This window comes from Alligator sinensis, unplaced genomic scaffold, assembly GCF_000455745.1.
Source record: "Alligator sinensis unplaced genomic scaffold, ASM45574v1 scaffold210_2, whole genome shotgun sequence".
Lineage (NCBI taxonomy): Eukaryota > Metazoa > Chordata > Crocodylia > Alligatoridae > Alligator > Alligator sinensis.
Window position 1 is genome coordinate 384,780 of NW_005841946.1, and position 13,316 is coordinate 398,095.

At 38.2% G+C, this 13,316-nt stretch overlaps 1 protein-coding gene across 17 annotated transcripts in view; it reads left to right on the top strand.

Annotated features, from left to right (window-relative positions):
* MEF2A (myocyte enhancer factor 2A) overlaps positions 1-13,316 on the top strand; it is a 164,534-nt gene that overhangs the window by 61,732 nt on the left and 89,486 nt on the right. For all 17 annotated transcript variants that reach the window (XM_025199549.1, XM_025199538.1, XM_025199534.1 and 14 more), the window contains one exon: positions 2,605-2,809. In XM_025199549.1, the coding sequence (XP_025055334.1) occupies positions 2,756-2,809 (54 nt within the window). In that variant the 5' untranslated portion in view covers positions 2,605-2,755. The remainder of the gene's footprint in view (positions 1-2,604; positions 2,810-13,316) is intronic.

Genomic DNA, 13,316 nt, shown 5'->3' on the forward strand with positions numbered 1-13,316 from the left:
ATGCCGATTTTAAAAAAAAATGTTGTATTCTATATAATACTGCGTCTCTTGGGCATTTCATGATATTCTAGCAGGGGAGACTTTGTTGATGTCAGAGAAATATAAAATGACATCTCCTGCTCTTGTGATATCCCCTTGCTTCCTTTTTAAGCTGCATCAGCATCAGAATGTCATGGTTATTCCCTCAGTGCAGGGTGAATAGATTTTGAAGTGCAGGCTGTGACTAATCGTCTCTTGCTGTCACTACTTATTAGCTGTGAGATGGTTTGTGGCATGGTTACACAATTTTCTACATGTGGCTTAAAGAATCGGGTATTTGTGACAACCATCTTAAAATATTCAGGGATCGGTTTCAAAAACATTCTGAATCGGAAAGCTGGACAAACAAAGTACAGACTCTAATACGGTGACTATTTGGACTCCTTCCCTTGTCATTCATATTAACTAATAATAGCTCTTATGAATGAGTTGTATCGGAACTCAAGCTTAACCTGCAGAGTCCAGACATCTTGCATCTCTTTTCCCATGGTTTCTGCATTTCTTTCCACCCAGTAGATCAAGCAGCTTCAAAAGAATGGCTGGAGGATTTCATCAACTTTGCCTAGCCATAGTCTTTGTCATGCTCTGCTGGGAGAAGGGAAATAGTATTTCAGACTGCCTCAGAAGGTTTGAAAGGCTCAGAACCCAGGTTTCCTGCACCCTGAGCAAGTACCTGAACTTGCTAAGCTGTCAGGTGAAGGGTGGGTGGGTCTTCCTCTTCTCCTTACTCATGATGCCAGCCTCAAACAGGTTTTTGGTGTGGTTTTTCTTTGCCTAAGAACTTAAGGACTTGGATATAATTTATGTGCTTCTCAGACCAAATTGGATTGCCCCTAAGCTTTGGTGAGACCGAAGTGCATATGTGCAAACTGGAATGGCTGCTTGAGAGTGTGCAGGAGTCCAAATCTAGTTGCCTAGCATTGTTTTGTGGCCCAAAGTGGAGAGGCAGAGTGAATTGTAGTGCCCTAGTGACTTCTGAGAGGGCTGCTGCAGTAGAATTATGAGTATTGACTTAGAAGCTGTGTAAGTGGTACTTAAATCCGGGACAGAAGTTCAGTAAACCAATTTAACCTAAATCAATTAAGCCTGATGCTACAATACATCCATCCAGGTTTATCCTAAACCAGTTTTGGCCATTTTGAAAGCAGTTTATGTCCACGGAACGTCTCTTGTGTTACAGATTTGCACTGGTTTCCTATCACTTGTTCATGCTTGTTAGTGAAAATTCAGTCTTTGACTTGGTTGCCCTTTCAGTTTGTGCTCATCCAGTGCAAATCTTTCTAAACACAAGGCTTTGTCAAAACAGCAGAAGTGCAGAGTTGGTAATTGGCTTGTTAGTAGATGTGTGAAAATTTGCAAGTCAATGGTAGTGAGCATAACCTTGAGAAATGTTCAGCTATTCATCAGTGTCTAGCTACTTGTGAACCAGACCTGTGGGAAAAATACATTTATAGCATTGGCTGAATATACTAAAAACGTGATTTTTAAAAAATCTAACACTCTGAAACATGCATCTCGGGGATAAGCTGACCTAAGTTCTGAAGAAATTGCCATATAAATAAAATAAAAAAGCATAAATGGACTTAGTGGAGACACCTGCCTGGTAAAATACTTGACATTGAATTCACTTTTTGGACAGAGAATCAACATTGTTATGACATTATCAAAATGTTTCAAATACAAAATAAAATAAGTTGCATGTTGTTGTTTTGTAATTTTTGTAGGCGTCAAGTTTGATTATAGGTTTTCCTCGCTTTATGCAGTACATGCGTTCCTGGAAAACGGCGCATAACTCGAATTCGCATAAGGGGAACCCACTTTACCATGTAACAAATAAGGATATGTTCCAAGACCTCAACTGTACTGACCCCCCGACCCATTTCTACCACTTTTACAAGACAATTTTGGTATTCGCCAAGAGCAGACAGCACACCCAAGCACAGGGCACTATCATAATGGGGATGGCAACTACAGAAACAGGTGTCGCGGACAGCAAGTTGCACAGAGCCACACAGGAGACTATATTTTGGTGCACGTCACTCCCACAAAGCACCACACAAAGCAGTTGACTACAGGCTTTCGCCACACCGATCGCAGAAGAGTGAATTTACCTTGCATATTAACCCATTTTTGGTATAAAATGAATGGGTCATCGCATAAGAGCGAATTTGCACATACAGAGCCTGCATAAAGTGAGGGAAACTTGTACTTTTGAAAGGGCTTTCAGAAAGTGCTGAACATCCACCCTCCCAGAAAATCAGGACTTTTCAAGGTGTCTTAGGTAGAGCGCATAAAACCACTGAGTACCTTTTGACTCCTAGCTATGAGTTCTAGTATACAGCAGCACATGGGTCTAACTTACTGGAATGGCTTGATTTCAGTTGGTTAGAAAACATGTACGGTTTGATATTATAGTAATGGACAAGATATATGATTGGGAGGTATGTGTTGGTTCATTATAAAAGGAATTGCTTAGACTGAAAGCATTGTTAACATGAAATTATTGAACTTTGAAAATACTAAAATCAAAATGATTTCAGTATAACTTCTTTTTTTTAATTTTAGGTTTTTTATATAAAGAAACATCAACCATTTTGTTGGGTGGAAGACAAACCAGTGCAGAAGAACTAAGTATCATGTGTTAGGATACTGAAGAGAGAGATTTCTTGGATTATTGTGTTCCTGGACTAAAAAGGGAAAGGAAAGGACGGTGAAAATGGGGAGGAAGAAAATACAGATCACAAGAATAATGGATGAACGGAACAGACAGGTGAGAAACTAAGATTTAATTTAAGTTCACAATAAACTTTTAAAAATATACATTGAAATTTTGAGTGGGTTTTCTTCTCTTCTCCTTTGGAGTAGAGTTCTGTCTGTGGATGGCACATTGTGGGCATTACCAGAATACAAATAAGTGTTAAAATTTAAAATGTAAAACAACTGCTTTATTTTATGAATTTGTTTTTCACTATCTGTGTAATTAGTAGTTCCACCAACATGGTATATTGGAGTCCCTTGGAAAATAACTTTTTCTTGCTGTGGGTGAAAAGAGGTATGTTTGTAGTCACTGTTTTCATAGCTGAAGGTTTTCTGTACCTTTTGTATGCTAACTTAAAAAAGTAGGTTTGCTGCAATCTGTAGGTAATACAACCCACAGCGATTGCCAGCTATGATTTTTTTCAGTTTTTTTCCCAGATTTGCTTATATGCCTGCTATTCCAAGCTGTGTGTCTGATCATAGATGCCTGTAGTAAGCTATTCATCAGGAGACAGAAAATGAAGACTAAAAAATGTGCTCAACAGTGCACTGCTTGAAACAGTGCATGCTAAGAATAGCATGTGAAGGTAGATTGGACCCTTCTGTTCACCATTTTTGTGTAGTAATAGAACATGGAAAGCTTCCATGGTAATCAGGACATGGTAAATTCAAAACTGATCAAAAGAAATATTTTTCTACACACAGTTATCCTGTAGAACTTATTGCCGCAGGATGTTATTGGAGCAAAGGGTTTTAAGGGATTCAGAAAAAATCATTAACATTGATATGAATAATAGGGAATATCCACAATTGTTGGAATTTTTTTTGGAGAAAAATAATATTGCACTTTAGACACACTGCTATAATTTTCTCTGTAGGCATTCTTATTTTGGCATTTGTGGGCCTTTTTCTGGTTTAATTTGTCAGCTTGGAAGCAGTTTAAGCTAAATTGACAAAGGTCATTCTTATTTTGGAATAAGTTTCTACATGAGAAATTACACTGATACATATCTACAGCTTGCTGAACACCTTCCAAACATCCTCACTTGCCATCTGCTATTCAATTGCAGAATATTGTGCACCAATCTGGTGCCATTAATCATACACAAAGCTTGTTGATGAGCAGTTACATTGCACCATGTGCATGTTGCTGTATTCCACTACCGTGACGGCTGGTATCAAGCATCTTCTCACATCTATCATGAGGACACTGTTCTTAGGTTAGAGAAGATTGGCTCGGTTTGCCACTTACATATGTATTTTTTAAACTACCTGTAATTAGCTTGTCATTGAGTTGATTCCTGTGGTTCAACATGCTGCACCAGGACAGCTTTGAATCACATTGGTTAGAGAAATTGTATTTGTGATCAATGAAAACAAAGATTCTCATTGCTGATCCTGTTACCTGCCCTCCTGGTTTGACCTCCCACATTATCAGTGGGCCCTGGTTAGCCAGGTTCTGGACTGGCCAAAGTCAGTGTGCAGCTAGTTTTCACAGATGGGGACCAACATAACAACCCATACTTCAGATGCAGACAAGCACACGTGATGCACATTTTTGAGCATCCTCTTTCAAGGGTAAGGATTTGGAGTTTTTGTAGTACAGGACAAAGACTTAAAAGCTCTGTGTTGTTACCTGCTGATTAAGTAAAAATAGATATTTGTATTCTGTTGAGATCCTCCTTGGATGAAATGAAAAATGTAGAACTTAGTTCCTTAGGAAGAATACTTCCAGAATTTCAAGACTCTGGCAGTTTACCAGCACTGCACCCTGACTGTGAAGTAGCTATCATTTAACTTGGGAATACATGCATTCACTGGATAGATAGTGGTTTACTAGTAGAAAAGAGCTATCGTTTCCTCATCCTTTCATCTGGAGAAATGGTCCCAAATGAATTGGACGAAGTTCACCAAGGACAAGTGGCAAGTCTTGCACTTGGGATGCAATAATTGCATACACAAATACAGACCACGGATTGATTGGCTAGGCTGCAGTACTTAGAGAAGGACCTGAGGGTTACAGTTGACCAGAAGTTGCATGCGAGCCAGTAGTGTGCTCTTCTTCTGGGGAAAAAGCCAGGAGGCTAAGCTGTACTAACAGGAGTGCCGCTTGCCAATCAAGGGAGGTGATTCTTCTGCTCTGTTCAGCACTGGCGAGGCCTCACTTGGAGTACTGTATCCAGTTTTGGCCTGGATACAAAGATTACATCCTTCAAGAAAGATGTTGACAGATTAAAAAAGAGTCCAGGAGAAAGTGACAAAAATTATTAGAATTCTGGAAAACATGATTTAGGATGAAAGGCTGAAAGAACTAAGATTATTTAGTCTGAAGAATAGAGGACTGAGGGGGCATTTGATAAATCTTCAAATACTTGAAAGGAGATTACAAAAAGGATGGAGATTAGACTATCCTCTATGGCCATCGGGGACAGGACTAAAAGCAATGTGCAGCAGAGGAAATTCAGGTTGGAAATTAGGAAGAAAGTTCTGACTAATAAGAATTGGTAAGCATTGGAACAGGCTACCCAGAGAGGTCATAGAATCTGCCTCCTGGAAATGTTCAAGGGCGGGTAAGATAGAAACTTTCCTGGGCTGGTTTAGTCAGTGATGAACTTGCTTTGAACATGGGGCTGGACTAGGTGATCTCATGAGGAGGTCCTTTCCAGCCCTACTTTCCTATGGTCCTATCTGATCTCGTTTAAGATCCACAGTTGGAATTCTACCCACCTCACCATCACTTAAACTGTCTTAACCCACAGTCCTTCAGGAAATGACACAACTAAAATCAAATAAGGCTGAAGCTGCAAATTCTTTTTTATGCTGTTTTTGACAGTAGTATAACTGAGTGCGGGGGTTACCAGGGCAGCAACCCGGTCGACTGCTTTTGTGGGGGTATGCAAAAGCAGCTGCCGCGGTCGGCATGGAAGCAGCCACTGCTGGCTGCCCTGCTACACCTCTGCTTTCTGATGCTTGTTTCGTAGCATATTCTGATGAAACATTTGTATGTTAAATTGTCTATAATGGTGTTCCTATTGGGCCAGATATTTCCTATGAGCCAAGTAAGGTTCTCTCTAGAGGGATTCCACATGGTGTGTGAATGGCGAGAGGAGGGAAGATCTATGCTCCTATTTGCTATCGTAACTTTTTGGCATGCAGCTAAGGTATTCTGTGAAACTTTTTTGCACGGCTATATGTACCACTTTAACAAACAAAAGTTACAGTGATTACCTTGGGTGGTGCCTGGATTTCTTCTGCTCTCTACCGGTTTAGTCTCCTGAGGACTCAAATGCTGTAGTCTAGCTAAACTCTTTGGCTTTAATATAAGGGTATCTGGGTGAAACCTAATGGCCTGTTATGAACAGGAAATCAGACTAGATGATCTAATCATCCTTTCTGGCCTTCAACTTTCTGAGACTATATATAGCAAGGAAGGTCCAATGGGAGCTTGGGCAAAAGCCAAAGACTGTATTTGATTAGTCACAATGACATAGTCACTTTGTTTGATGAAAACAAATTACTGAAGTCCACATGGTAGAGTATGCTAAACTTTTAGCTATTGTTTAATTTCGTTTACTTAGTTTGAAATCGTAGAGGAGTTATAAGTTAACTTATGCTTCATTTGTTGGTATCCAATTGATTCCAACTCAGCTGACCTCACTTATTTCCCTGGTAACCATAAATATCCATAACTCAGTCCTACTATTTTAGAAGTTCTTTATCTAGAAATAACTTGGCTAAAGCAATACAGTCCAAGCTATAATACAACATGGAGACTAGTTGATTCTTACATGTACCAAATGGTAACCACTTGTACATTTGCTTTTGGTGGTGCTAAACTTAGGAGCTAAACTCTGACTCTTGAATTAGTTTCTTGGCTGATCTCTTGACTACGCTGTGTAATTGGCTCTTGTGCTGTTCATTGCAGTGACTAGGAGGATGTGTGAAGTTTTAGGTTGAGCCTGGACTCTTCGGACATCTCTATTGCTTGTTGGTAATTTTAATGTTCTTTTGTGACCTTGAATTAACTCCTGATGTCGGGAGACTGAAGATTTGTTTTTTGCTAACACGTTAGTGATGGTCTGAGACCCACCTACATTTTGTACTCTGTCAACTAATGTGCCAGGCTTTTCAACATCAAATCACTCGCAGTGTATGAAATATTAATTTACTTCCTGTGTAGTCTTTTCTTGGGAAGGAAATAATGAAGCCATGTAAGGTTCACTTGACTTGTGACCACAGGGCACAGTTCAGTAATAAATTGCCATCTTTGCATTTTTCCTCTGTCATAAAAGGCTGGCAAATCCTTCATGGACATGCATATTAAATAATGACTTGGTGTTCAGTGCATCTTTGTTCAGAAACATGAGGGGAAGTGGTGCCTGTTTTTATACCCAGATGGGAGAGAGAGAGAGAAGCTCTTCTCTTCTAAGAATAGTCCCTTTTTCATATCCTGGGTATGACCATAAACTCTGTCCAACTTGGCAACGTGGTGGGGTTACTTGTGGCGGGGTAGCTCCTATAAAATACCACAATGGTGCAGCCTCCAGAATAAGACAAGTATAGGGCACCTCAGAACCCTAGCCCACACTAGGGTAGGTAGCCACTTTTGGGTAGGTACATCAGCATGCCCTTGCTGAGGTGTTAGGCACTCAGCAGCAGTTCTTAGCTGTTGCTCTTTGGGAGAAGCAACAACCATTGAGGCCCTGAACTTCTGGACTCAGTCTGTCCTTTGGATTCTGTCTCAATGGTCTAAAATGGGATGGTAGGTCTTGACCAACCTCCACTCCTCCATACTCTTGCCTGGGCATATCTGTGGAAAGTCTTGGTGCAGTGGTTACAGGACTCCATACAAGCAGATTAATCATTCATCAGGCACCTGACAGGACCTCAGAGGATCAGTGGTTGCCTACTACATAACTGAATTCAAAACATTGTTTATAAACTACCATTACTCTGGGGGATATTAATTACTTTGAGACTTTTATTGTAATGGCAATTAAGAATGAATACTACTTGAGTGAGCTGTAAGCCATTTATATTCATTAAGCTGAAGAGTTAAGTACAGTAAACTAGATATCAAATCAGTCCAATGTTGCTTCTGTTACCAAACCTTTTCTTTGCTGATCAATACTGGAATTACACTGAAGGATTTGTGTTAATCCACAAAACACATTTTTGCTTTGACTTATGAATTATTTGTAAACATGTAAACAAATGTGTTCTTAAAAGGACACAAACAAAGAATTGGTATTCTGCTATATCAGATTGCTTATTACAAGTTCTGTTTTTTTTATGCATTATTTATATTACAATATGCCTTTTGCGGGGCATTTTGCATCAGAAAGCTTGTCCCACATCTCCCCTAACTGCTTAGTCCAGTAAAAATACTGCCAGATCAATCCTGTTTCTCTCGTATTCCCTGGACCATCATGACTACAACAAGGCTTCTTAATCTTTCAGTTGTCAGAGGAAAAAGAACTGGAGAAAGTGATCCTGAGCTTTTTTTTTTTAATGCCATCAGGCCCGAGTACTATAGGATTTCTGAAATAATCTAAATAAAGTGTGTGTGGTGTTGGGGGAAGAAATTTTGCACTCGTATTTAAAAAGGTCATCTTACAAAAGGAAATCTAGTACAGACAGAAAATCTTGTGTATTTAGTAAATATTTTTTTAACTGATGACTAAAATTTAGAATTATAAAACAATTGGAAAATCGGGATGTCCCAGAATTAAAGCAGTAGGATTTCTGCAAAGAAATATCCCATGTCACTTAAATTAATTAATATTTTCAGTTGACATGATTTAGGTTTTGGACCACCACTGAGCCTAATTAGAACAAGACCTGAAAAGTGCATCTTTTTGGATCTCTGTTTAAAACTTGTTCTGAGATTTTAGATCAGTTTTAATCCACATTGAGTATACAGGATTTCCTGGGATTAATAATAAACACTTTTAATGCTTCAGTAGAAGAGCTTTTTGTGTGGTACCCAATATTATGCTTTTCCATAACTAGCCTTAAATGTTGTAACATTCTGAAACAACTACTTTGGAAAATTCTTTAGTGTTGTGGATAGCTGATTGAACCCCACCCAGCTTTCTTACACTAAATACTTTTCAATACATAATGATTCACTACATATTTGAATTCTTCTGTGTAAAAAAAAAAACAAACAAAAAACTACTGGTAAAAATTAACTATGTGTATATCATTGTTAGGAAAAGTACACTACACGCAAATTTAACAAACTTTTTAATTGATTAAAAAATCCAAACAATATTGTCTCGCATTACATTTGCTTGTCTAGAAAATAATATATCTAATTGGAGCCAGTTAGAGAGAGACAGTTTGCCATGTTAGTCTGAAGTCAGGGCACTTTATGCCTCTCTGAACCAGTGAGTCTTTAAGCTTTTGTAGGCAACAGCTTACTTTGTCAGAAAACTTTCCACAAGTGCATTCATGGCATATGATAAAGTAGGCTGTCGCCTACAAAAGCATACAACTCTGAATCAGTCTCAAAGGTGCTTCCTTGCTCTGCCTTCTGGAACCTGTTTTTATGCCTGGTCACCCCTCACCCTTCCCTCCTCCCACCCACATCTATTAGGTATGAAATATTATCGAATGACAAATACATTTGATGGATTTTGACCAATTCTTAAGCCTAAAAATATCTGGTACATAGCAGTTTTGTGTGTGAAATTTCAGTTTGATGCAATTTGAAACTAAGGTTTAGCCTGGGGGGAAAATCAGGAGTTCTGATGGAAAAAACAATTCAGTTTGAACTCATTGCAGTGCTACAGGTACCATTATAATTGTTCAATTATTGTAAACTACATTATGTGGATCACGTGAAATTGCTGTATTGGGAAAAATGACTAGATCATAACTCTAATTGATGCTTATCTAATTTGTAGGCCATTAGGGTTTTGCAAGTTATTTTTCATGACCCCACCCCCCTTCCAAGAAAGCTTTTTACTAAAAGCAAAAACCTAATATACCAAAAACTTTTATTTTTCAGTAAAGGGGACTAAAGATAGGCTATCAGAATCAGTAAACATGTTGTTGTTTTTCCATTTAAAGTACTAAACATTAGATACTAACAAATAGGCAGACAAGGTTCTTTGGTAGACGTGATATCTTATATTGGACCCCCCCCCCCGGAAGACAGCGGACCAGCGCACACAAGCTAGTTGAGGAAAAGTTTCGGCTGGACATAAGGAAAAACTTCTTTTCTGTACAGGTAACTAGAAACACACTTCTAGCAGAGGTGGTGCAGTCCCCGTCTCTGGCAGTCTATAAGAGGAGGCCCAACAAATACCTTGTTGAACTCGTTTGAGCCCAATTACCTCCTGCCCTTAGGAAGGGACCAGACTTGATGATCGTATAGGTCCCTTCCAGTCCTTCTTTCTATGATTCTATGTGAGTTTTGTACAAGTTAATTACCAATTTCAATTATGATGATAAAGAGCGAGCAAGAGACTTTTGATTAAAGTTATTGATTTAAATCTTGTTTTGTATTTCTATTTTTTAACCTTCTAGAAAAATAAATAGTCTCATTGTTTTGTAACCATTATGATGCATTGATTTGCAACTTAATGTAGCCTTTGCACTAAATTTAGTACTACTTTTTTTCCTAATTGGGAAGGATACATGTTATACCTAAATAATCATAAACATGTTACAAGCTAAATAATTACGTAGCTTAATATACATTTACACTGGTTCTTAATCTGATGTTTCAATGTGATAGAAAATGGTGAACAACCCTTTTACTTACTAGATAACTTTTTTTTACTTATGGTTTTTCTGGTGTCAAACTACTTTTGAATGATAAGTGGGATTCAGTTAAAGTGCCAAAAAGCTGCATTTAGTTTTAGTTTTAAATGCAAAACATTTGAGAAACTTCTTCCTTTTGAATACAGCTCACTTTAAATCTAGTATCATTTAACTAACTAGTTTATTAAACACAGAATATATTATCTGTAGTTAATTTTAATTAAAAACATGAGAGAGAGAAGAATATGAGAAATGTCATACTGGGTCAGTGTTCTCTTTCCTCCCACCTACTCCAGTATCCTTTATCTCACAGTGGCAGATAGTGGATGCTAAGTGAAAGGTATGAATCTGTCTCCTACCCCTTCCCGTACAGATTCTGGTATTTAAAAGCCTAGGAAATCCTAATTTGGAGGTTGCTGACTTAACTGTCATGTATAATACCTACTGATGGATGTAATTTGCTGGAATTTGTACAGTCCTCTTTTGTACCTGGTTCAGTTATTAGCTGTCACATCTTGTGTCAGTGAGTGCCACACACTAATTCTAGCCTGTGTGAAAAAGACCTCCCTTTAATTTGTTTTAAACTTGCTACCTAATAATTTTATTGTGTGCTTCCTAGTGGTTATTTCTGATCACACCATCTTCTCAGATTTCCCCCTGGGACTTGGGTTTTGCACCTATCTTATGGTTTGGGTACATGGACAAGTGACTGACAGAAGTTAGGGTGCAAATGTACAGTGCATCGGCTGTTTTCAGTCCTTCTTTGCATTTAGCACTGGGAACAAGTGAAGCTGAACAAAGTGGGTTAAAAGCCTGCTCAAATTTACACAGTTGTATATGAAAAGAGAGGAAATCAGATCCCAGAGAACGCTATTAACTGGAAATGAACAATTAAAGCACCCTATCAGCCTTAACTCTGTTGGGTAGAAATAATGTAGGTATTGGATGAAGCTTGGATAGATAGAATAGTTTAAAATAAAAATGAAACTACTGTATCTTTAAAAATTTTAGCCTTATCTAATATGGGACCACAGACATTAAAATACAATCATATGCTTTATAGTGTCACATATGGTTAATATTAATATTGTCCAATAACTAGCTTACTCTTGCTTGATCTGCCCATTAGGTCTAAAAATCCACCATGTTGTTTACTGCTTCATCCTCAAGGGCTCTGAGAGTAATCCGTTAAGATTTCATTGTGCATGAGAATTGATTTGTAAGTTAAATGTAGGTTTGTGAGCTGAGTTTGTATTCAGTTTGGGTCCCCAAATTAATGTTGATAAACAAAAAGTGTTCGATAGAAAGTTTCATGTTTTGTTTAGGAGGCCAGCTGGCCTACGGGGTACTCTAAATTCAGTTTATAGCTGCAATCTGTAAGCATTTAAGATGGCAAAAATGATATACTTACTTTGTAGCTAGGTATACTCTATTTCTTGCATTCCTAACGCATTCATGATTGACAGAAAACTGTGAAGAGGAGATGGGCAATGAACATTGCATTAATTAACAGTATATTCATAATACTGTCTAAAGCTGAAAGTGAAGAGGGATATCTATGCATGCTGGTTAACTAAGTGCAGCTGTAGAATGAGATTGGAGCTATAATGTCGCATTAATGTTGTTTGTGTTTCCTAATGCTTTCCTGTACGTTTATATACCTGACTCCTGCTGAAGTCAGTGGGCAGCAGACAGTACATTTCAGTGCCACATTGAAGGCTCATTGTGTATTACTTTACAATGTTTTATTCTGTTGGGATACATTTTGTGCTAAATGAAGGTTAGAAGCGTGCAGAGTGATTTCACTAAAAGTTATTATAATGTATGGACACTTACACACATGCAGGGAGGCTGCTCATAGACTCGATTAATAGAATCGGCTGGAGCATGGAAATTACTGCGCTCCAGCAAACTCTGGTGTCATGTATATCCGTGTCCCTATGCTGAAAAATGGCATCAGGGTGCTTTAAGCTAAAGCTTGTTCGACAAGCTTTAATCCAAAGCACCCTGCTGCTGTTTTTCACTGTGGGGACCCTGATGCATGTGAAGCTCCAGGTGCTTTTAATTAGCTCAGTTCCAAGCTAATTAAAACGCCCCCTCCGCCTCCTGGAGCATGTCTATAAAGGCCCTATATTTCTGCCTAAATAGCTGGAAATGTGTAATATAATGCATATTTGCAATAGATCTGCTTGACTAGTTGATATTTTGTAAACAGTCTTTTACTACATATGCTAAGGTATTAGGAATGTGCTTTCCTGTTTCTATTCCTGAAGTTACCAGTCTGTTTTACTCCATCAGTAGTTAAAAAAGGATGTGGCAGGTACCAATGTTCAAGAAAAAAGGCAACCTGTTAAATCTTTCACTTGCCAAACTTCTGATTTTACACTGACTGTGTTCATCCCATGTAACTATAGAATTACTAGCTTCTAATAGTGAGTTTTTGTCACAAAAATGTGTGACAAAAAAAATAAAGTAAATGCAGGTATTTCTAAGTAATTGGAATATATATATAGCGTATAATACATTACAGAACTTTCTACTGGAATTTGTCATAGAGATCCATGCACAAATAGTGAAGTGGCAGTAGTAGGAATTAGCTGCTAGGTAAATAAAAATCTGTGTCTCTTGCTCTCTTTCTATTTGACTGATTTTTGGGGGGGTGGGGGAGGGGAATCATTAGGATTAGGAGGAATTTTCTAATGGGTATTCACTAAGAAATTATTGGTCTTCAAGTTTATTTAAATCAG